Source organism: Dasypus novemcinctus, chromosome 1 (assembly GCF_030445035.2).
Source record: "Dasypus novemcinctus isolate mDasNov1 chromosome 1, mDasNov1.1.hap2, whole genome shotgun sequence".
Lineage (NCBI taxonomy): Eukaryota > Metazoa > Chordata > Mammalia > Cingulata > Dasypodidae > Dasypus > Dasypus novemcinctus.
In genome coordinates this window covers 37552610-37578155 of record NC_080673.1, presented here as the reverse complement: position 1 = coordinate 37578155, position 25546 = coordinate 37552610, and the positions used below count along the sequence as shown (strand labels likewise).

Below are 25546 nucleotides of genomic sequence, written 5' to 3'. Positions count from 1 at the left end.
TTGGTGATCATTTATTGCCCATTCACACTTTACTAGTCCACTCAGTACAAATGAGCCAAGTTTAGACCAGAGAAGGAAATAAAAGAATCTTTTTTTTTAAATCAGAATAAACTTAATTAGATTGGTTAGTTTAAAAACAAAACAAGTTTTTAAAAAAGGGATATTATTTTAAAAGTTATAACAGTTCTAGTTCCATTCACATAAATTGGTCTCTTTTTTTCTACTTCTACTTGATGCAAACCCAAACATTTCTTTTCAGTTAAGTCCTATTATTCTTTCTTCCCTGCCTGAAAGAAAAGTTAGGCACAGATCCAGTTAGAAAAATGTTTATGACTAATCAAAAAATCAATATTATACCCCAATTGCCATCTAGTTTCCTTAATTTTTGCTACAAGAACATCTCATTAGAATTTTAAAAAGAATTCCTGTAAGAAGGATTTAATAAGCCTAAAGATAAATTATAACTGAATTTATTAAACATTCATATAAAGAATCAGTTAAATGTATACTAAACACCGTTTACTAAGTGTTAGGGTAATTTGATTATTATTATCTCCTAACTAGGACTTGTTACTAGACCTTGTTTAACCTGCACAATTGCATTCATTATTTTACTGGCTACTTTGGAGTTCAGAGAATTCCTTAGCTTGTGCTGGCTGCTCTCTCTCTCTTTAGCCCCTATTCTTTTCCTCCATTCCTCAGATATCTCTTTCCTTTCTCAGATACCCTGATTTATAGAGCTTACTTCTTTTTTCCTCCTGGAATCAGCTTCCACATTCCAGCTGCGCTACACTATTTGACTTCTATCTGTGATCTAGTCAAGTTGGTGTGACTTGAAGATTATTTAATCATCTCTCAGGAAACCTGATTAGAGTGAGAAAAACAACTAACTTTCTGGCAGAGGGAAACTAGGAGGACTTTCCCTAAGGAATCAAAATCTTGGTGCTATTCTCCTATTTTAGTTACCCTGTAGCCAAAATGTATCCACTTCAATTATTCCAACCTGAGACCATCAAAATTTTATACTGAGCACTTTATGTGGACAATGTGATAAGTCATTTCCATGACATATTTACCTTATCACAGAAGAAGCTTCTTGGCTTTCCCTTTATTCAGTTTGGCCTTTTGTGATTACGGTTTGTTTAGGTAATGTGAACTTGGCTTAAGGAAATATTTAAAACTGCCTTGCTCTTGTTCCCGCTGGAATTTATATGAAAGAAATAACTGGGCAAGTGTATTACTGTATTTTATCTAGGTTCTTGACTATGCTGCAGAAATGAATTTCAAGAGCACATTGGGTGAGTTAGGCCAGTAATTTTTTTCAGGCAGGGAGGGAAAAGAAGTGGAAGAAAATAATAGATCAGCGGTCCCAGGTAGAGACGAAGGGGCTGAAAGTGATAAAGCGGGCTGATTTACAGACTACAATTTCCCATTACAGATTATAAATCCCCTGGTTTACTTGCGTAGTGATGGAAATGGGAGAAGACAGCGGTGAGAGTGCCCAGGAGAGAGTTCAGGCCTTGATGTCAGCTTTTTGAATCATTAATTATTCCACCCCTTTGCTAATGGCGAGGGAGGGGTTCCAGCTGTTTGCTATTTTGATTGATTACCCCACCCATCAATGCCCCAGTGAGGGCCAAATGATAAAGTCCTTGGGGAATATCCGGGGCTTCTCCTGGCTTCCAGAAGAAGCCTTTGTTCTGAATGGCATAATCTTGGGGGTGGGGTCTTCCAGCAGCCATCTTGGGGGTTACTGATGTCCAGGTGGACTCTTTGCCAGGTTCCAGATCCATCTATCGATTCCCTATCTTACTAGCCAGCTTCAAGTGTACTAGAAATATATACAAGACTGTTTACCATGCTTTGTTTGTAATGACAATTGTTAACCAGAATAGAATGATAAATAGTTTAGACCTAGGCAGTATTAAAGAGATGATGCATATTTATATTTAAAGATATAGAAAGGTGTCTGTGATATATCGTCCAGTTTAAAGTGAAAAAAAAATCAGGTTACAAATAAGTGTAATCCCATTTCATAAACAAAATAAAATAAAAGGAAAATGCTAATCAAAAATCTTGAGATATGCTAATAATCTTGGGGATAATATTTTAGACCTACACTATCCATGATCTACAATGTCTGCATGTGGCTAATTAGATTATATTCAAATTACTTAAAGTTAGATAAAATGTATAAATTCAGCCACTCACTTGCAACAACCACATTTCTAGTGCTCAGTAGTCACTTGGCTAGTGGCTATCATATTGGGTATCACTGATGTAGAACATTTCTATCATTGCAGAAAGTTCTATTGGACAACACTATTTGAGATAATGTATACATATTTTTCCTCCCTTGGTTTTGTTTTCTTTAACTTTATACAATGGTTATAAATGGCCTCTAAATATAAATAAATTAATGAAATTATTTACTCCTTGAGGAAAGCCTCCCTCTGTCAGAATGAATTGAGACTGAAGAAAATCAATAGCATGGGTTATTTTATTTAATAAATATGCACCATAAATGATCCTCTATATGGACTGTGTTAGTCGGCCAAAAGGGGTGCTGATGCAAAGTACCAGAATTCTGTGAGCTTTTATAAAGGATATTTATTTGGAGTAGAAGCTTACAGTCACAAGGTCATAGAGTCCAACTCAAGGTACCATAAGAGATACTTGCTCACCCAATGTCACTGGTCATGTGTTGAAGCAAAAGGGCAGGCCATGTCTGCAAGGGTTCAGCCTTCCTTCTTCCTCTTAAAGCTCTGTGGTACCACCTTCTTCCAATCTCAGCTGTAGGCTGGTATAGGGCTCATCTCTTTCCATGTGGTTTGGTTCTTTCTGGGCTCAGCTGCTCTGTTCTCTTCACAAGGTCAGCTGTAGACTATCAGGTTCATCTCTCTTCCTGGAACCTCTGTCATGTCTATGGAGCTGTCTTTATTCCTCTGTGTTCTTCTCCTTTGTGTCTACTTCCATATAAGTGTCTGTTTTATCAACCCACAGAGGGGGTGGGCACTCCACACTGAATTGCACTCTCATGGCATGGTTGAATCAAAGTCCAAAGGGTTATCACACCTAGAGGAACCAGACCCATTTATAAACATAACATTTCTTTTTGGAATTCATAAATAATAGCAAACTGCTACACTGATATTATGGAAATAAAAAAACTGTTGTGAAATGTCTTCATTCTAATTGTTTGAAATATTTGAAATGTTTGGTTCTTTATTGCAGAATCTCATTGGGAAGTGAAAATAAAAATTGCTTACTTTGAGAATTTATCTTTGGCTGCATTTCTTTTATATTATTGTGTACTGAGGAATGGTCTGTGTGGTAGGGGAAATGGTAGTACTGCTACATTTTATATATTTAGGAGGTCTGTCAAGTATCAAAAGCTACAATATTAGAGGCTACAATATTGGAGATCCAAAAGCCAGGCCTCACTATCTATCTATATGTCTATCTGTCTATCCTGTCCTGCATAGATCTGGCCCACCCAGGATTTTGAATTTTTTGAAATTGATGTCCTGCATGTAAAAATTGGAAGTTTTTAAGAATTTGGATTTTGCTAATCTTAAAAATTCAGAACTGACAATTCTGGATCTAGATTTTTTCAGGGCCACTACCATGAATCCAAGAAGCAAACTCCTCTTTCACAAGAGGCATGTGCTTTTGTGCTTTCCAACTTGCCATAGCCCCCATCACTTCCCACTTTCTCTTCAAATTTAGCCTGCCAAAATATTTAGGTTACATACCTTAGCCATGCCAGCATCTGAGTTTGAGTCTGCGCCCTCTTCGCACAGCAGTCAGCACATGGTTGAATGTTAGTTAAATGTGGAGTTGGCGGAGGAACTGGATGATGTAATACGAGAGAAATCAGATGTCAAAAATCGTGTTCTGTCTTCGATTTAGATTAATCAGTATTTCACCACCACTTCCATTAAGTTCTATCAGTGTCCTGATAGGGTTTATTGGCCCATCGGAGTGGCTCCTTCTTAGTATAGCACAAAATATATGTACATTAAAAGATATTGATTAGGTCTTGATGCACAAAAGGGTCTGCATTAATTGTCAAATCTATCTTTGATAATATGACACAAATAAAGGAACTTTAATTTAAATGTACCAGTTTCTCATCTAATTCTGTTATCTATTGAAAGATAGTCATTTAATCTCATTTGGTTTGCTGACTAAAGATCTGTGGAACTATGTGAATTTTCCAGGAAACATGTAGGTGTATAAGGTAGTGACAAATGTTCATATACAGCTGCTAAACTATTCTGAAAGGTAGTTCTAAAGGAAGTATAAATGTTCTGTGCAGTTTTGTCAGTGAAATAAGTTGAATTCTTCAAAATAATTATCTGAATGTCAGCTCTTGACTGTTTTCCTGCATATATTTGCTTTCGTGGTCCTCCTTTCTAGCCACTCCCACTCTTCTAAAGTTACAACCAATTGCCACATAGTTCAGTCTTCCCTGGTGCAAATATATTAGGAAGCATGGAACCTGTTGCATAAACATACATATGGGAGCAATGAATATGTTACGATGTAAAATATCTACAAAATATTTCCAGTTCCTTTACTTTTGTTTCTTGGAAAGCCGAAGCTGCTTTGTTTTATAAATAATATCTATGCTTCATGGGCATAATTCTACATTAACATAAGATTAATTTAAGATTGCACCATATAATGATCCTTACGTACACAATACTATTAGTGCCTGGGCAAGCTCTGATAGGACTGAAAATCTAATCCTTTTCAGGCAAGCCTTTAATATTTTGAAGAGAATATTGATTTTTTTTAACAGCTAAAATCCCTCTTTTTTGAATAGTTTAATTTAAATCTAAATCATTCTATATACTTTTAGTTTCAGAGACAGTCCAAGTGAAAGGTATGGTTAGCCTCATTTTGGAAAGGAAGAGACTGATACACAGAGGGAAAATAATCTGTGCAAGGCCCCAACACAGGCATTCAGGAAAACTTGGGCCCCTGGCTTCGGGCTTTTGTTTCCTTAACTTGGTAGGCTCTGCTGCCACCTCTGAAAATGAACAGGGGAAAGAGAGACCAACTGTACACTTCTAGAAGGAATGACTTTGAATACGGAGTTTCTGGGAGGAACTGATTCTGCAGCTTTGTTGATTAATTTCAGAATCCTCTTTCGCACTACCTACTAACTCAGCTCAAGTCATTATCACAAGGAGAGAGTTGCGTTTTCAAAGGCTCCCGCTCTCCGTGCCACGAGGGGCGTGGCCCTTGATCAGAGAACCAAGAGGAAAGCCACCCAACTGGCGAAAAGGAGATTGTGCTTTATTCGCGACCTATTGTCGCTCTCTTGCTATCCCAGCGTTTGCCAAGAGCCGCAGCATTCCCTACAGAGCTGCCTGCTGTTGAATCTGAATCCACACTGCCCAACTTGTAAACTGGCAGCAGACACCTGTTAAGAGAATTGCTGATTATGGGTAACAAGGATCTGAACTCGCTTTACCTTCCTGCTCCAGGTACTACTAATAGACAGACCCGCGCCCGGCGCTCCAGTCCTGGGAAGTGTGCGGAGGGTTTATTCTCGCGCATTCCTGCCGCGCTTTTCCTTGCTTCTGCGCGAGTCCGGATTCCCATTTCTGTTCCAACCGGCGAAAAAGAAAACCAAATTCCATGTGGGGTTGCGGGGTTTTCTCAGTTTGGCCAAGGCGCGGGGATTTTGCCTCCCGGGCCCGCCTCCCTCCCGCCCCAGGACGCCGCGCGTCCCTCTGCCTCCGCCCCGCCTTGCCCTGCCTTTCCGCGGCAGATCGGTGAACCAAGCTAAGTCCATGTGCCTTTCCTTGCTGGGTCATCTCTAGAAGTACTGGGTTGTGGAGAGCCAAGGAAGGAGTTCGGGGGAGGTGAAGGAGGTGGAGGCAGTGCGGACACCCTCAGTATAAAACTCGGGGGTGGCGCAGGAGGCGAGAAGAGCTGCAGGTGGTGGTGGGGGGGACCCGCGTGGGGGCGCAGCGCTGGGTAGGGTCCGAAGCCTACGAGGCTTCGCAGGGACCCTGGACGCTGTCCCCTGCTCCCGCTTCTGGGAGTGGAAACTTCCAGCCCCCTCCCCTGCAGCGCCCTCGACCCCTTCCACCCCGCACCTTTTCCCTTTTCTTGGAGTCAGGGATTCGCCTCTCCCACGCCTCCTTTCCTCCACCTCGGACCCACCCATCCTCCCGCCCACCCAGGTTTCTTGGTGCGGCGCAGTGCGGTGCCCGAGCGCACTTGGCCGAGGGGTCGGCGGCAGAGCCAGCGGCGCCCACCCCGGGCCGCCCGGCTGCGCAGCGCACGCTGGGCTCCCGCGCGGCTCTCGGAAGCCCGGCTGGCTGCTCCGGACGGTCGGAGAGAGCAGAACGGTCTTGCCTTCCAGTGCCCCCCCGGGATCAGCCGGCCACGATCATCCGACTGAAGGCAGCGCACATCTTTCACGTCTCAGCGGACGAGACGAGCGAGGGCTGATTCAGTAAATGTAAGTCCTAACTGATTGACTTGGGAGTGAGAATATCCCACAAGGAACGCTCGGGTCCGGGTGAAGGGGGCATGGGTGAGTGCCGGGATTTTCCGCCCTGTTTAGGCTGAAGATGGGTGTTCTGGAGGTGGGGGTGGGAGATACCAACCCCCATTTTCTACTTTCGGTAGAATTTTCCTTTTCTACTGAATATTCAACACTTTCCTTGTCCAGTCTTGGAGATAGGTCCTGAATGGTACAGAAGAGCAGCTTGCTACTGTTTCTGCTGCTTCTTTAAAAAACAAATATCTGCCTTAAAGGGGGAAGGTAATGCTGAATTTTCCAAGATGTTCAAACTTAGATGCATTTATTTAAGCACTCAATCGTTTCCCACCATAAAGTCTCAATCACTGGTGGAAGGAATGGAGCCCAAACTCAAAGTGTTAAGACTTTTTGTAGTAGTGACACATCCTTTAGAACTCAACGACATGAAATAGACAATGTTATTTTTTTAAAAGTCCAGAAGCTTAAAAGCACAGAAAAGGAAATTCCCAGGCCCTTTCGTGTATAGCTTCAACTTTCCACTTACTGGGCAAGTAGTCGTGTCTGTAATGTAGCATTTTTGAAAGCATTTATATTTGTTGGTTCCCCTCACCAGCGACAAATATAGGGAGTGTAGCATGATTTCCCGGCTTCCACTCCCCGCCCCTAGGAAAAATTCTTAGAAGCTGCCATGATTGATGAAATTTCAAGCCTTACTAAGGCAATCCTATGACAATAAAAGTACTATTGCAAAAAGCCCCACAAAAGTAAATATATTATGGAGTTAATGCATGAGCTGGTTTCCCACTTAAGTAATTTGAAGTTTTTTAAATCTCTTGAAAAGAAAAAACAACCAAACCCTGAAACCCGTTTTCCTATTCTATAAACAAATAGATTCTGTAACAAAATCTCTAAAAAATCACTTGTTCAAGAAAACTGTACCATTTCACATTTTCCCTTAAATGTCTTGAATAATGCGGATGTCCTATTTCACCTTTTTCAAGAAAAGGTTTGACCATTGTTTACTTACCTTTTAATTCTTGTGCTTTCGAGTTTTAACCCACCAACTCCATTTGTGTACTCTCTTCCTCTTCCACTTCTCCTGAAGTGCTATCATAAAATACTTTCTCTGGGTAAAACTTGACCTGGCAGAAGGCCAGTAGTGTGCTTAAGAACAGCCAGTAGTACCCACTTACTAATAGGCTGTAAATCAATACCCTCCCTGCAGAGAAGCTTTAAATAAAGGGGCTTCAAAGTAAAGAAAATAGAAAAAAGCAAAATAAAGACATTAGGAATGAAATGGAAAAGCAAAATAAGGCAGTAAATCAATCTACTCCTACAATATCCTTCAATCTCATCCTTTCTCTCTCAATTTGATCCTCTGAGATCCCCAAACCCAGACCTCTGGAGTCTTGTTAATTCTGTTAATGACTTGTCAGGATTGATTAATTGTGCTCTGTAAAGTCAGTCTCTTTCTAAGTCTAAGGGAATTGGTATGACCTATCAAACGTATACTCCAAGGTTTCAGGGGTTAATTTTCATGTTCTCTAATTAGAAGAGGACCGAGACTCCTTCTACTTTAAATTATTAATGATGGATCTGGAGTATATCAGTATACCAAATGCAAATACAAGAAAATCTCCTTTCGTGTAGTTGCAGGGGTATGTGTGTGTGTGCGTGTGTGTCTAATAAGCTCTTGAAATAGAAAGGTTTCTTCATAGTATATACTGGCAGTTTAAAATGTTAGAAATAGGGAATGATTCAAGAAGAGGTCTTAGGACAACTTTCTTCTGGAGGCAGTCACCTGGTTAAGAATAAAAACATATGCACGAGGTTATCATGTCAGAAGAAGGAATGCTGTATCAGCATTCTTCAGAAAACAACTTGGATTACTGAGTAAAATTGTGCTTTCCTTTAGCTAATAATTATTTTTCCACATTATCAAGTGTCTTTAATATGCTATATGATGTGCTAGGAATAAGACATTGGATGTCTGTCCTCAAAGAAATCGCGGTGGTAGATAAATGAAGGAGGACAATTACAAGGTGGCACATGGTGACTGTGAAATCTGAAGGAAGCACAGGCTGGTGGGGTGACTGTGAGGCTTCCCAGGGATAACGCTTCAGAATAGGGAGGGCAAAGAGTCAAGAGAAAAAGCTGACCTGGTGCTGGAATTGGGAGTCGTTCAATGTGACAGAAGCATTAGATGTCTATGGAGATGTCGAGAGAGATGAGAGCTGTGGGGTAGATGGGATGAGTTCAAGAACAGCTTAGAATGTCATTCTAAGGAGTCAAGATTCTCTTCTGGAGCCACTGTTATCCAACCTGTGGCCCCAGACCTTTTAATGGGAGGTTAAAGTAATAAAAGCAGTTTTCAAATCATATATGCGTGGTTATCAAAGGATCATGCAAAACAGAATCTCCCGAAGAATGTAAACGAGAAGAAATTTAATTCAGAGAATTGGTAACACAAGTGGTGATAGGGCCGAAAAGTTTAGCATGGGATGGTATAGCCACCTGGTACCATTAGTAGAGCAAGGAGACATACCACTCCCAGGCTAGGAAGGTGCTGGAAGGAGGTGGTTGGTATTAGGGAAGTCCTGGGATCAGAGCCATTGGGCTGGAAACAGGAATCACGAGGTCCAGTCCTATGGGAACCAGAGGCACAGAGGCACTGCTGAGCATCCCGCTAAGCAAAGAGGAAGAGAGAATAATCCCTTGACTTCTTTTCTTCCTGACCCCCGCCTTCCTGCCAGTGCCTCCCATTTGCCAAACTCAGTCAGAATCCCAAAATTCTGGGAGTGTGTGGCCTAAAAGGATCAGCCTTCCTGTGATACAGAGCGGAGCAGGACAAGGGTGAGGATGGATCTGAGGGCTCACAAGCTCAGGCATTGTCAGTGGTCTGAATAAATATGACTCACCTATCAATGTGGATAGGTGCTGTTATGATTAATACAACACAGATTCATTTAAAACAGGTTCCGAAATAATAGCTGTAGTTTTCTCATTATGACTACATTCAAAATGAATTAGCACTATGATGACAGGCTCTGGATTAGTGTTCTTATAGCCTTAAAAGGGGGATCTTATATTAGAAAGTTTATGATTATTGTTTTAAGCAATCTAGAAACATTGGAAAAAATATGATCACATTTGAAGTTTAGAAACCTTTTTTTGATGGCAGAGTAGTCTCTGTTCAGTAAGATGTACGAACCTTAGAATACAGGTACTATCTTTTTGTCTTGTTTTGTCCAGCATAAATCCTAGTTGTTGATATAGTTTTTTTTAATGCTTGTTAAATACATGTTTGAACACATCTAAGGACAAGGAGCACAGAAATTTTTGTTCACTAGTATGCCCATGTCATTTACAGCCATGCCTGTCATTTAGTATATGTTCAAATATATTTGTTAAGCAAACGAGTGAATGAGTGAATGAGAGAAAGCAGACGAAAAGGATGGAAGATAAGTTATAAGTCTTTTATAGTAACCCTAGTGAGAAATTGGAAAGGACAAAACTAATGTGGTGGAATTAATGAGGAAAAGAAAGATGGAAGAGATATTTTAGAATCCCAGCCTCCAGGTCTTCTTAAATGTGAAGCCTAAAGGAGATGAAAATAATCCAAAATGGCTACCTGCTTTTTAACTTGAGGTGACTTGGTAACTGAGGTAGGGAATAGTGAAGGGAAAAAAAGTTTATATTTAGGGAATTTGGGAAAACATAGTTCAGATTTGGACGTAATTTTCATGTAGTATTTGTGAAAGATTATGCTGAATATATGTAGAAAATGTATTTCAGATCATCCAAAAGCAAGTGGTCTACCTACCCCACCTCTTTTTAACTCTAAACTCTGTAAAGAAAAAATGGCTATGAAACAGTATCTGCTCATTTTATCTTAAAAATATTGTATACCACTATCGTCCAGGCACTAGGCAAATGGGTTTAATAACTGACACTTTCCTATGCAATTTGTTGCTATATTTATAAATTGAAAACACTCTAATATTGAAGGAAACCTGCAAGCACAATTTCAGGGCTCAGAGGGCAAATATTTTGAGCTCCAACCAAAATTAAACCTTTGTATTTGTGATCTTTCTCTGCCTCACCCTCTGTCTTCCTTGCTCCATCTTTGTTCATTATTCTATTGTAGATCCTTGTGCTAGTTGCAGGACAAGTAGAACTGTTCTGAACATGGGCCCAATTGGTGCAGAGGCTGATGAAAACCAAACAGTGGAAGAAATGAAGGTGGAGCAATATGGGCCAGGGCAAACCACTTCTAGAGGTGAGCTGGCCCCTGACCCTGAGCCAGAGCTTATAGACAGCACCAAACTGACAGAGGTGCGGATTGTCCTCATATTGGCCTATTGTTCCATCATCTTGCTTGGAGTGATTGGCAACTTCTTGGTGATCCATGTGGTGATCAAATTCAAGAGCATGCGTACAGTAACCAACTTTTTCATTGCCAATCTGGCTGTGGCAGACCTGCTGGTGAATACCCTGTGTCTGCCATTCACTCTCACCTACACCTTAATGGGGGAATGGAAGATGGGTCCTGTCCTGTGCCACCTGGTGCCCTATGCCCAGGGCCTGGCAGTCCAAGTGTCCACAATCACCTTGATGGTGATCGCCTTGGACAGGCATCGTTGCATTGTCTACCACCTGGAGAGCAAGATCTCCAAGCGCAACAGCTTCCTGATTATTGGCTTGGCCTGGGGCATCAGTGCCTTGCTGGCTAGCCCCCTCGCCATCTTCCGGGAATATTCACTGATTGAGATTATACCAGACTTTGAGATTGTGGCCTGTACAGAGAAGTGGCCGGGGGAGGAGAAGAGCATCTATGGCACTGTCTACAGTCTTTCCTCCTTGCTAATCCTGTATGTTTTGCCTCTGGGCATCATATCTTTTTCCTACATTCGTATCTGGAGTAAGCTTAAGAACCATGTTAGCCCTGGAGCTGCCAATGACCACTATCATCAGCGAAGGCAGAAAACCACCAAAATGTTGGTGTGTGTGGTGGTGGTGTTCGCAGTCAGCTGGTTGCCCCTCCATGCCTTCCAACTTGCTGTCGACATTGACAACCAGGTCTTGGACCTCAAGGAGTACAAACTCATCTTCACAGTGTTTCATATCATTGCCATGTGCTCCACCTTTGCCAACCCCCTGCTCTATGGCTGGATGAACAGCAACTACAGAAAAGCTTTCGTCTCAGCCTTCCGCTGTGAGCAGAGGTTGGACTCTATTCACTCTGAGGTGTCTGTGACATTCAAAGCTAAAAAGAACATGGAAGTCAAAAATAATGGTGCCAATGACTCTTTCACAGAGGCAACCAATGTCTAAGGAGGACTGTGTATGAAAATGTGTGCATGAATTCTGAACACAGCTACAAACTGGTTCATGAAGGTTCCCAGGTACATACTGGTTTCCTATTTTAAGGGAGAAATTGTATCTGAATTGAAGCATCTGTGTGTAATGGCTGGAAAATAAGCTGACAGAGTCCAGGTGAACACTCACATCCAAAGTCAAGGCAACAAAATACTTGAGTTACAATTGCTTGGATGATAGGTGGAATTATGAGTGAAAGCAGAGAGAACATGTTTTTTACTCTTTTCCTGGAAGGAAGGAAATCTGAATGAGGAATTTGCAGTATCAGCATTGCTGAAAGGCTGTGGATAAATAGGTTGACCTGTTGACTTTCAAATAACATTAGGGTCATGATTGATTGCTGTGTAATTCACTGCGCCCACCTCTTCTGATGAAAAGATTCCCAACATGAATTTCTCTAGGGAGACACATACTCTCCTTTATTGCATTTTGGTCATGTTTTTCTTCCTGTAAACTAAATCCATCAGGGAATGCTACAGGTAAATGTTGACAACTGTTTGAACAATTTCAAGGAAATAAACTGAAACTTGCTGTGTAATCAGTGTTTTGGCAAATGATGGGGAAAATACTTAATACTTGAAGAGTCAATTGTTAAAATCAAATGCATGTTTGTGAGAAATATCTCTAACTCAGAATTAAAGGCTGAAATTAAGTCATAGAAATGTAAATCATAAATTAATTTCTAATTTCAAGTTTCTAGATGGATAATATTTAGATAATGAAGAACCATATAAATTAGTGATTTTAATAGCTGCTAATAGTTTACCCTTTTGAACATGATTGATTTTTGTTATTATTCCTTGTTTGGAACTGAGTTTGTTCTCACCAAAAGTTAAGTCATATTAGAAAATAAATTTGTAGCCTTTTGTAACATTTCATGGTTATTTGTAAGTTATTTTTGCACAGGTACATAACTCTAATGTGATAACAGAAGAGTCCAATGTTATTTTCTTTGAAATACATCTTCAATGGACCCATTTCTGATAGATAAAACAACATAATTTCATCAAAATGGAACCCATCTGGTAAGAATTATTAGAAACATTAGATTTGTTCCACCTTGCAAATGTTCTATTTGGATCAATTTCAATGTGTTATTTATCCTCTTCTCAAAATAATTAGCTACATTTTTTGGATGGTTTATGAATATATACATAATAAATTGCACCTATAAATATTGGAATATATATACTATAGTATTTTTTCATTAATTATTTTATGAATATAATTTTTATTTTAATAATACCCAACCAAAGAGTCTTAAATCCCTATTATGCTAATGAAAAATAATCAAGATGGTAAAATAGTTATACTTCTTTGAATACTGTTAAAGAAGTTTCAGTTCAATTATGTTTTTGTAAGCATGATAAAATTGTGAATAGACTCCTTAAATGATAAGTAAATTCAACATGAGTATTATATTTAGTTATGATCATTAATTTCATGAGCTGGAGTGTTTCATTTTATGGATATATTTAGAATTAATATTATGGCTCTTACTAAATTCCTTCCATGCTTGAAATAAAAAGGCCAGCTTTTATGTGGACTGTGATTTTAGAATACTGAAAAAGAAATAAAAGAATATAAGTTAGATTAAGTGGAAGACAGATTAAGGAAGACACAAAAAACGTAAATATGTGCTATATCATAAAATTGAAGAATTAATTTTTCTATTGCATTTAACATAACTGTCCAAGAACAAGCTTTTTGTCTTTTAAATAGCATTAACTTTGCTTAAGATGCTAATGGATAATTATGGCTAATTTTTTTTTTAGAATGCCTGTGCTGTAGGAAATGTGCATGCTACTCTAACATCTGTTATTGTAGTAAGTTATTAGAATCTAATTTATGATCCAGTGTTTAATCTAATTAATTTCATCAATTCATTAAAAAAACACATTTCTATGTAGTGATTTTATCTGTTGAAATAAAATAAGTTTGGTAAATTAGAGAAATTGTGTGATATTTTATATCAGATTTCCTGTCCAAGAAGAAGAGATGAGAAAAAAAGACAACAAGACATTTAAACAACTTGAAAAAGGGAAATAAGGGTGGCTCCTGGACGATTAGGCAACTCTCTTCTCTTTCCATTCTGCACACGAATCTGTGTCAACTGACTAATTGCTGTGGTTGAGATTATAGTCCATATCCTGATGGTATCTGATTTGTTGTGTTCACACCAGACATTTCTTCTGAGCTTCATACCTCTGTCTCCATCAGCCAACTTGACATGTCCACATGACTAACTTACACAAAGATCAGGTCCAACTTGTGTAAAACAATGCTTGCCATTTTGATCCACACCCCACTCCAGCTCCACTTTATTCCCTAGTGGCTCCTGACCCAGTCATGACACTATCTACCCAGCTCCCAAAGATTTACATCCTGGAGTTACCCTTCAGTCTTTCTCTCTATTTTACATAATTAATTCCCACATATTATTAGGTCTAATTCCTAGATGTTTCTTGAACCAATTCACTTTCCTCCATCCCCATGGTCCCTACTATCATATCACTCCTCTGGATCATTGTAGCTTCCTAAGTGGTCTCTCTGCATCTGTTATTCTTTTCATCTAATCTAACTTTCACCCATTAGCAAGAGTGTCTTTTCAAATACTTAAAATTTACCATATTATTCTTCTGCTTAAGATTCTTCAATATCTCTGCACCATTCTTTAGCTAGTTCAAGGTATTTCTTATGACATGGAAAGCTATTTGGTACCTGGCTGTGCTTGCAGGGTTTATCCCTTGTAAATTCTCTCTCCTTTCAATCTTTGCTATTAGATTTTAAACTTCATGAGGACAGTTATATTTGTATCACAGGAACTTGCAGTTTGTGGTATCAAGTTTTCTATCAAGGAAAGCTGAGTTGACAAAGTTAATCTTAGAGCCAGAATTTGATGGGAATTCTTTAAGGTTGTAAATCATAAGCTTTTTATGTTTTATCATACCTCCATAAGGAAGTAAGATTTTAGCTCTCTATGAGACCAGTAAAGATGAATATTTGTTCAAGATCAGATGGATGTTGTTTTTTGAAGGTTTTTAAGGGTCCAGCACTTGAATAATTGGAATGGGTACTACATAGACTCCATTTGTGACTCATGCAAAGTTATCTTTGTCACCAAGGAAGAAGCATGGAAGAACCAGTGAATTTTAGCAGTCATGCTTCAGTTAGGAAAAAAGAAATCATTCTATTTCAAGTGCAAAGCAATTCAATACACGGAATTTAAAATCTTTTATGTAACCACTGCGCGATTGGAGAAGTGTAGCTTAGGAAGCCTCGACTAGCCACCACCTGCAGTACCGAAGTGTGTGATGCAAAGGAAAACGTCAAGAATCACACCTTAAAACCTATTGTTACCTTCTGCTGAAGCCCACCCTGCTCTTCATCTCTGCAATAGATTCATTAATAGCTTCTGCTTCTCTTCTCCTTTCCAAAATGCATGTATTTCTTATTGTGGAACATAAATCAAGAATTACTGGCAGGAATTTTAGGAAACTTAATTTTTACACCTTCAACTCCTAATATATAGCTGTGAGCATGTAGGGAGAATATGACCTTACTTGTTATTAGTCTGGCAATCTTGAAATTGCCAAAATTGTATAATTTCTAGATTCTATCCTTCTTATGCCTCTTTAAGTTCTTCAGAGTTGCAGTGATGCAGGATGACAATATCCATTTGCTTTTCTTTATCTAACAAGGTCAATGTATTAAAGATGTCCTTTGACGTTTCTGCAGTAGTGGAGATGGACTGATGAGCAATGTACAAGTAAAGACCATTTTTCCTTTGGTGAGTTGAATGGCATAAAAGGAAAAGACAAAATCCATAGAACCTAGATTTGAGCAATAGCCTACAAACCACAGGAGCTGAATTAGTTTCCTGGAATAAGCAAAAAAGAAATGATAATGTCTCAGGGAGAAAATAGTTTAAAAATTTTTCAGGTTGATAAGAGAGAGATTAAATATTAATAAATATGGCAGCAAAAGATGAAGTTTATTTTTTCTTAGTAAAAGAGAGACTGAACAAACAACACCTAGATATAAGGGAATGCAAACATTTTCATGATTTTATCTCATGACATTAAACAATGGTAGGGACGTTATGAGGGTTACTGAAGATCGGTTAGTGAGAATTTATTAAAGACTCTTGTCTGTTAGACTACTGACCTTTTTCTGCCTTGGTACAGTGGGCAGATGTCCACAGACTTCCTATGTTCTCATGGGTATGGAGAAGGTTATAGGAAATACAGAATTCAGGTTATGGCAATTCACATCATATATTCTGTAACTTAACTTTTTCTTGCTAATTTGAGAATGTGTAATTTAATGGAAGTGAATGCAAGTGAGTAACCCTGAATCTACTGTTGTTTATAGGCCAATCCTTGACAAGTTTGAACACAAACAAATAGTTTGCAAATCACGCATAGCTGATCATGACAAAGGAGTATATTGTAACAAAATTAAGAAGTCCTGTATTATTTCCATGAGAAACAAAGGGGAGAAATAACAAGTGAATAATTATGTTTTATTTATTTTTTGCCTTTCTCATAAAATTGATGTAAATTGTAAAAAATCAAAAACAAAAAAACTTTAGATATAACCTATCTCTGTGTGTAGGCATGTATGTACACACACATATTTTAACTGCAAACATGAAAAAAAACACCTCCCTTATGTACACTGTCACCCAATAACATTCATCATCTTGTGACTAGAATATCCAACCACCTAAATTGTTTATTAGTCATTTTCTTTATTAGATACTATTCCCATCACTCCATCCCTATAGGAATAATTAACACTGGGCTGTGGATAGGGTGCAGGGAGGAGAGAATAGGAATATACTCTGGAAGGGGAAGAAAAATTTCTTTGAATACATGCAATTTGAAAAAATTTATTGATGAGTGTAATCTCTTTTTTCCTACCCAGTTGATAATAGAAATAACAGATATCAAGCTGATGCTCATTATTTTGAATGTAAATGTATTTATAAATGATTAGTACCTCCACTTGGATAGAATAAACTATGATCTGCCTCTAAGGAGCTTTTAAACTTGTGGAGGATACATCCTGTGCAATCAATCCTGTTCTCTGAGACTAGCAAGTCAGAATCCTTTTTAGAGAATGTAGTTGAGGAGGGAGAAACGAGAGGATTCAAGGAACATACTTAGGATCAGGACTGCTGAGTACATTTGTGTATATTATGTTGGAGAAAAATACCATTTGAGAAAATAGACCGGCAATAATATCTGGATCCATCAAATTTGACCATGTTGAGGAATATAATAGCAAGATCTAGGGTAATGGGGATTATGTAACTTTATATTCACTGAAGTAGGTAAGAAAATTTTGATGCTAAAAGATTGCTTCTGCCTTTTTGTCCCAGGCAAAGTAATTTACTGGAAATGAAAACTGTCTCCTTGCCACAAAACATCCCCATTTAAATCATTGCCTCAGTGGTTTTTGTCAAAGGTTCAAAAAACCTCAGAGATGGATGCATGTGGTATACTTAATACTTATGACCTCAAAAGTTCTAGAGGAGTTATACAAATCTGGTTTTCTCCAAGATAAGGATCTTATATTTACTTTCTGATGTTTAGCTTAAGAATGTATAGTTAGATGTACACATCAGTTACCGATGATGCCTTTTGTGAGAATTATTATTGTCAATATATTACAAGATAATGTGAAACTATTGATTATAGTCTTGAGTATTAGACTGATTCTTGCTTAAAGAACAAGGCCCTGTAGCCTTTATCAAGGGTGGAGATATAACTAGTAAATACAAATAAAATTTTGGAACTATCACTATTTTGATGTGTTGCTATTTTTAGACAAAACAGTTGAGCATATACTTTGAGCAGTTTTGCTACTAGTGCTAATCATTTGTATTGCTCTCTTCACTAGTTCTTATTGAATACACCTCTGGCCTACCAGCACATTTTATTTTTATTTTTTAAATTTTATAAATATTTTTTGTCTTTTTTTTTAATGTTACATTAAAGAAAATGAGGTCTCCATATAGCCCCCATCCCCCTCACCCCACTCCTACCACATCAACAACCTCTTTCATCATCGTGGCACATTCATTGCATTTGGTGAATACATTTTGGTTTTTTTCTTTTTCTTTTTTTCTTTTTTCTTTTTCTTTTTTTAAAGCAATTTTTAACATTTTTTTAAAATTAAGAGATCACAAGGAATGTTCCATTAAAAAACATAAAAAACAAAAAACATAAGAGGTTCCCATATAACCCACTCCTCACTCCCTACCACATCATTTTTGTAAATTGTATTTTTTTGAAGATACATACACTAAAAAATATAAGAGGTTCCTGTATACCCCCCACTTCCCCACCCCACTCCTCCCGCGCCAACAACCTCCCTCATCATTGCGGCACACTCATCACACTCAGTGTGCACATTTTGGGGCACTGCTGCACTACACAGATAATAGTTTACCCTGTAGTTCACACTCTGTCCCAGTACATTCAGTAGGTTATGGGAGGATATATAAAGTCCAGCATCTGACCCTGTAATATCATTAAGGCAACTTAAAATCCCAAAAATGCCCCCATATCACATCTCTTCTACCCTCTTCCTGCCCTCAGCAACAACTGTGACCACTTTCTTCACCTTTTTTTTCATTTTTTTAAATTTTTAAAAATTTTTTAAATTTTTTTATTTTTTGTCTTTATTCGTTTTTTAAATATTACATTCAAAAAATATGAGGTCCCCATATACCCCCCACCTCCTCCCCCACGACTTCCCCCATAGCAACATTCTCCTCCATCATCATGAGACATTCATTGCATTTGGTGAATACATCTCTGAGCATCGTTGCACCTCATGGTCAATGGTCAACATACAGTCTAGTTTTCTTCCTGTACTCCTCCTTCCTGTGGACCTTGGTTTGGTTGTGTCCATTCCACATCTATGTCAAGAGGGGCTTAGATTCCACATGGATACTGGATGTAATCCTCCCTCTTTCAGTTGTAGGCACTCTAGGCTCCATGGTGTGGTGGTTGACATTCTTCAACTCCATGTTAGCTGAGTGGGGTAAGTCCAATAAATCAGAGTGTAGGAGCTGAAGTCTGTTGAGGCTCAGGGCCTGGCTATCATATTGTCAGTCCAGAGATTCAAATCCCCTAGATATATCTTAAACCCCAGCACCAACTACAATTCCAGTAAAGTAGTATGAAAGGCTTGTGAAAAGAGATCACATCTGAGTCCAGCTCCATCACGCAGAAACACCAGCTCCAAAGAAGGGCCAACTTTTGGAGCACTGCTGCACCACATGGATAGTGGTTTACATTGTAGTTTACACTCTCCCCCAGTCGACCCAGTGGGCCATGGGAGGACATACAATGTCCAGCACCTGTCCCTGCATTACCACCCAGGATAACTCCAAGTCCTGAAAATGCCCCCACATCATATCTCTTCTTCCCTCTCCCTACCCTCAGCAGCTACCATGGCCATTTTCTCCACATTAGTGCTACATTTTCTTCCATTACTAATCACAATAATTCCAGAATAGAATATCAGTAAGTCCACTCCAATTGATACTCTATTCCTCCATCCTGTGGGCCCTAGGATGGTTGTGTCCACTCCACCTCTATACCAAGAGGGGGCTTAGATTCCACATGGATGATGGATGCAATTCTCCTGCTTGCAGTTGTAGGCACTCTTGGCTCCTTGGTGTGGTGGTTGACCTTCTTTACCTCCTTGTTAGCTGTCTGGAGTAAGTCCAATAAACCAGAGGGTAGGAGTTGCAGATCTGTCTGGCTATCAGGGTCTGGCTATCACATGGACATTCCAGAGATTCAGGTCCCCTGAGCATATACCAAAACCCAGTAAAAGTAACAGGAGAGGCTTGTGAACAAAGATCACATCTGAGTTCAACTCCATCACACTCAGGAACACAAACTCCAAAGTAGGGCCAACTGACATGGCACTGAACTCCGTCTGCCATGACCATAGAACCTGTGGGTCTCTGTAGCCCTCAGAAGATCCAATACCTGGACTTGTATCTACTTTGGCTGTCTCTGGGACCCTGCCGAGCCGTGTGTAAGAGCGACCCCTCTGATGACCTCCCGACTCTTTTGGAGACTCATAGCCATATAAACTCATTTGTCCTTTCCATTTCCCCCTTACGTTCAAGGTCAAAGACTACAGCACATTTTAAAAGTGAGTTGTATGGCTACCGTCCTCACAGAATTATGTGAGGATTATTTTTCTCATGGAAATCTCATGGCTTTAAACAAATGAACACCATTTTTTTTTGGTATGGGTTCTGTTATACCCAAGGCCTGGGTCACTTTCATCAGTTCTTTTTCACCTATCCTCCTCCTCCCCAAATCTTTTCTCCATTGCCAGAGATTGGGTGAGGAGACTGGAATTCCAAGAGCAAGTATTATATCCCATAATGCATAGAAAATCAGTGATTCATTATGCATCAGGCAAGAATTAAAGGCAATGAAGTCCAAAGAAGCAGAATATTCAAAAGGAAATGGAGCTAAGTGTGAGCATCTGAGCAGGAAGAGGATCAAACCAGGAACAGGTGAGAGGAGAGGGAAACAAAGTAATAGCTGCACCAGTGAAGATGAGTCATGCTGAGTGAAAGGTCCTGGATCAAGGTGGAAAATCTTAAGCATCTCCCTATATGTGTAGGCTTATGACACCAACAATTACTCCTTTTATTTAAAATCCCCTGCAACTCTCATAACTCTCAAGAATAAAATATTTTATTTTAGCTGTTGCTGTTTTTTTTTATACCTTGGAACTTACTTATTCACTCAACAAAGAAATTTGTAAGTTTATTGACCCTTGAAATAGTTAATCTCTGTGATAATTGGTTACTACTTTTCACCCAACTGGGTATGAGGTAGGGGTATGTGTGTGTATATGTGTGTTGGGGTATTTGAGATAGAGGTCTTATTTATTGTCAGGGGGAGTGAGACATGGAGGAGATGGTAAGGATGGAGGGGAAAAGACAGAAAATATTCTGAAGAATTGGGGCAGCAACCTCCAGAATTAGCCTATCTGATTGGATTGTGTAGGTGAAATGGTTGCCAATTTACTGGATTATCCCTGGATTGCTGTAGTATTGTTGAAATCCCAGCTAGTCACAGGACTCAGAATTAATCTTCCATCAGTTTATCTTTTAATCGAGATAAGAGTTAAATATAATGCACAGCTTTAGGTGTATAATTATGAGTTTTGACCAGTGTATGCATATATTTGACCACTTGTCTCACAGAAGCTATAGACTGCATCACTCTATAAAGTTCCTTACCATTCATTTCTGGTCAATCACCACACACACCCCCATAGCAGCTGTTCTGATTTTTATCACCATAGATTAATTTTATTTGTTCTTCAATTTCATAAAAATGGAATCATAGAGTATCTATTGTTTTGTGTCTGCTACCTCTTATGTGGTAAAAGGATTCGGAGATACATCAATATTTCGTGTATATCAGTAGTTTATTTTTTTTATTGCTGGGTAGTATACAACCATTTGAATGTACCAAAATTTATCAATTCTCCTTTTGATAAGCATCTGGTTTATTTCAAGCTTTGGGGCTACTATTAATAAAGTTGCTATGAACATTTTCTTCCAAGTCTTTCTGTGGACATACATTTTCGTGTCCATTAGGAAAATACATAGCAGAATTGCTGGTCATAGAGACATATGGCTCACTTTGTAAGAAATAGCTAATGCTTTTCCCCAAACCCTTACTTTCCCATTTAAATTGTATGAGATATCCAGCTGCTCCACAATCTTGACAAAGTCGATGTTGTCAGTGTTTTAAATATCTTCTATTGCAGTGGAAATCTCATTTTGATTTCCACTTCTTCAGTGAATAATGACATTGGCCATCCTTCATACACTTTACACATAATTCGTATATCTGCTTTAGAGAAATTACTGTACATGCCTAGTGCTCTTTTGAGTTGATTATGAGTGTGTTTTCTGTTTTGTTAATTGAGGTATAGTGGTAATTAAAATTCTAGATTCATATTGAATAATTTGGATCTATTCTCCTACACGTGAATGGCAAACGATTTTACCCAGACTGTGGTGGGAATTTTTAATTTTGATCGAGTTTAATTTATTATTTTTCCTTTTAAAGTTAGGGCTTTATGAGTCCTCAAGAAATCTTTTCCTGCCACAAGGAGGATAAGATAAGGTTTATTTTCTCCCAGATGTTTTTTCTCACATTTTTTCTTTCACATTTATATCTGTGCTTCATCAAATTAATGCCAGTGTTTAAGTTTATTTACTTTTCACATTCTTATTCAATTCTTCTGTCACTAATCATTTTAAAGACCTTATTTTCCCACATTGAATGACCTTAGAAACTTTGTTATAAGTAAGTTGACTGTACATATTTAGAACTATTTCAGCAGTCTTATTTCTATTTGATCTATGTCTATTGTATGCTAATATCATGCTGAGTTCAATATTGCACACCTTAAAACCTGGTAGCTAATATCTGCCAAATTTTTTCTTCTTTCGCAAAATTGTTTAGACTATTATCAGGTCTGTGTATTTCCATATAAAGTTTAGAATAAGTTCAGTTCATTTTCTATCGAAAAATATGCTGGTATTATGATTGGGATTACATTGACTCTGTAGATGGATTTAGGGGAGAATAGCCATTGTAACAATATTAAGCGATCTAATACATGATCATGGTATATGTCTTCTTTTGTCTTATTTAATGTCTCTTCGTAATAATTTCAGTAATGTCTCTTCGTAATTTCAGTGTAGCTGTTTTATGTGTTAAATTTATTAATTATTTTGTGTTTTTATATAATAAGTTTATTTTTAAATAAGTTTTAGGTTACAGAAAAGTTACATGAAAAATATAGGGGGTCCCCATGTACTCAAACCCTTCCTCTCTCACATTTTTCCCTATTAATAATATTTTACAGTAGTGTGATACATTTGTTGCAATTGATGAACAAATATTGAAGAATTGCTACCATCCAGGTCTATAGTTTGCATTATGTTTTACACTTTGCACTGAACAGTTTCATTGGTTTTTGATAAAATGTACAATGACTTGTCTCTGTTATTGTAATAATCATGCAGAACAAGTCCAATGCCCTAAAAATGTCCTGTGTTCCACCTATTCTTCCCTCCTTCCTCCCTCTGAACCTCTGATAACCAATGTTACAAGTTCTTCTGTTACTACAATAATAAGTCCACTTTGGTCAATGGTTGCTTTCCCTCCTTATGTTTGTTCATTTCTCAATCTTGAGGATTTTGGAATGGTGATACCTGCTCTGCTTCAAATTAAATAGGGGCCTTAGATCTTATGGAGCAGATGGAAAGAAGTGTTTTGTTTTCAGTTGTACATATTGTTAACTTTTTGGGATGGGGGTTGCCATCACCATCATTTTGTTAATTGTCTTGGGTGAGTCCAGTGAACTGGAGAGTAGGTGTTGGCAACTCTGCTGTGATTCAGAGCTCAGCCAGCATATGACCAGCCAGAAGATTTAAGTCTCTGGGACATATACTTAACAGGCACAGTGCCAATTATAGGTTCAAATAAAAGGGGTACAAGAATCATATGTAGGGAAATTATAAGTGAGTCTAATTCTGTTACATTGAGGAAATAGGTTATCATATATTTCAAGGCAGGGCCCACTGACAGGGTGCTGATTTCATGGGGTTGTGTGCCTTGCCTGTGGTATCCAGATAGCTCTAGACCCTCAGGAGCAACCCTGTTTAGGGCTTTGTTTACTATGACAATGAATGAGATCCTCTGGAGGCATATATAAGTGTGACCTCTGGAATGACCTCTGACTTACCTTGAAATCTCTTAGCCTTAAAAACTCATTTGTATTTAATATTTCCCTCTTTTGATCAAGGTCTTTTTCCAAATGCATCACCGGTTGGTGTTTGGTATTAATCCCTTGGTGCCAGGAAGGCTGTAGCAGTTTGATATGGTTCATGAATTCCAAAAATAGATATTGGATTATGTTTGTAAACTGGTCTGTACCTGGATGTGATTAAATTATGATTAGGGCTTTGATTGGGCCACATCAGTAGGCTGTTAAAAGATAAAGACTTGCCAGATAAAAGACTTGGCAAAGGACAGAGTTGGAGTTTTTGATGCTGGAGTCTTGAGTTGGAGCCCTGGGAAGTAAGCACACAGAGAAACTCAGTTGTGAGGAAAGAGAGGCAAGCCCCAGGAAGAGAGGAATCCTGGGCCTGGAGAGAAGCAAGCCCTGGGAAAAGAGGAACCCAGGAAGTCTGAACCCTGGCAGTCATCGGCAGCCATCTCGCTCCAAAACGTGGCAATAGACTTTGGTGAGGGAAGTAACTTATGTTTATGGTCTGGTAACTGTAAGCTTCTACTCCAAATAAATACCCTTTTGAAAACAAACTGACTTCTGCTATTTTGCATCAGCACCCCTTTGGCTGACTAACACAGAGGCCCATCCCTGGGAGTCATGTCCCCCCATGACTGGGAGATAGGGGTGGGAGGGAGGTTGGGGGGAGTGTAGTTAATTAATTTCCTGAGTTTGGCTTAGAAAGAAGACGTTTGAATAACAAGGAGGTTTTCAGGAGGTAACTCTTAGGCAATAGATATTATTAGGCTAGGTTTCAATTTTATAAGAATAAGATTCATAAATACAAGCACTAATATTGAGGGCTTGGCATATTGGTCTATTTTCTTTAACTTGGCCCTGCCTATGTACTCTAAATTTTCTTGCCACTCTATTTGAGAATGTAGCAAGACTCCCCAGGATAGGAATTTAATATTGTGTTGGCTATTGTTTGAGTCTCCACCTACTGAAATAACACCCCATAACTATATGATATCAATCATATTCCTTAGCGATATGCCCTTCCCCACATATCCCCACTACCTACCCCCTGAAGCAGTGACCTTCCCCTACCATAGCTGGCAAAAGAACACTCCCACAAGTGTATTCTCAACCACAGTCCTCTACCTCCCAGAACTCACCCGTTCCCTCCTCCAGCCCTCCCCCAGCTCTGTGGATAGCCTTACCCTCCCTCCCAAGCACGTCACACTCACATTCCAACATCATTGGTCCTACTCACATATTGCACCACCACCAAGAATTTTGTTTTTCATTACTATTAAAATTGGAATTTTTAAAATATTATATCGCAAGTAGCCATTGATATTATACGAACGGTTTTTAGTTTTTAACCTTGAAATATTTCCTTATCACTTCTAGTATTGTTTATAGCTTCATTAAAATTTTCTATTTTAAAAGTCTGTTCTTTTGAATAAAAATAATTTTCTTTCTTCCTGACAAATCCTAATGCCATGTATTTCATTGTCTTCTATTATTGCATGTTAGGACTTCCCGTCAAATGTGAATAGCAGTGATGAGAGTGAACATCTTTGATTTGTTCCTGACTTCTAGGGATGGGTGGAGTAGGAATATTTAATTCTTGCCCTGTAAATATGATTTAGCTGTAGGATTTTTTTTTCTTTTTTTGAGGTACTGGGAACTGGGGCTTGGTCCCAGGACCTTGGATGTGGAAAGATGGCACTCAACCACTGAGCCATATTGGCTTCCCTGAGTTGGTCTTTTTGTTGTTGTTGTTTTGCTCACTGTTTGTTTTTTGAGGAGGCACTGGGAACTGATCATGGAACCTCTCATGTGGGA

The 25546-nt window shown here is 38.7% G+C and overlaps 1 protein-coding gene across 2 annotated transcripts; it reads left to right on the top strand.

Annotated features, from left to right (window-relative positions):
• Positions 1-5089: 5089 nt before the first annotated feature.
• Positions 5090-13836, top strand: NPY2R (neuropeptide Y receptor Y2). 2 transcript variants are annotated; one of them, XM_004468925.4, is made up of 3 exons: positions 5090-5498; positions 6386-6484; positions 10656-13836. In XM_004468925.4, the coding sequence occupies exon 3, from the start codon at positions 10697-10699 to the stop codon at positions 11840-11842; it is 1146 nt and encodes a 381-aa protein (XP_004468982.1). In that variant the 5' UTR covers positions 5090-5498; positions 6386-6484; positions 10656-10696; the 3' UTR covers positions 11843-13836. The 2 variants fall into 2 exon arrangements, with proteins under 2 accessions (XP_004468982.1, XP_023447625.1); XM_023591857.3 differs by having other exon boundaries at positions 5256-5498; positions 6204-6484.
• The last annotated feature ends 11710 nt before the right edge of the window (positions 13837-25546 follow it).

Excerpts from the sequence above, each read along its gene's own strand:
- NPY2R (XM_004468925.4), top strand. The coding sequence starts at position 10,697 with ATGGGCCCAATTGGTGCAGAGGCTGATGAAAACCAAACAGTGGAAGAA.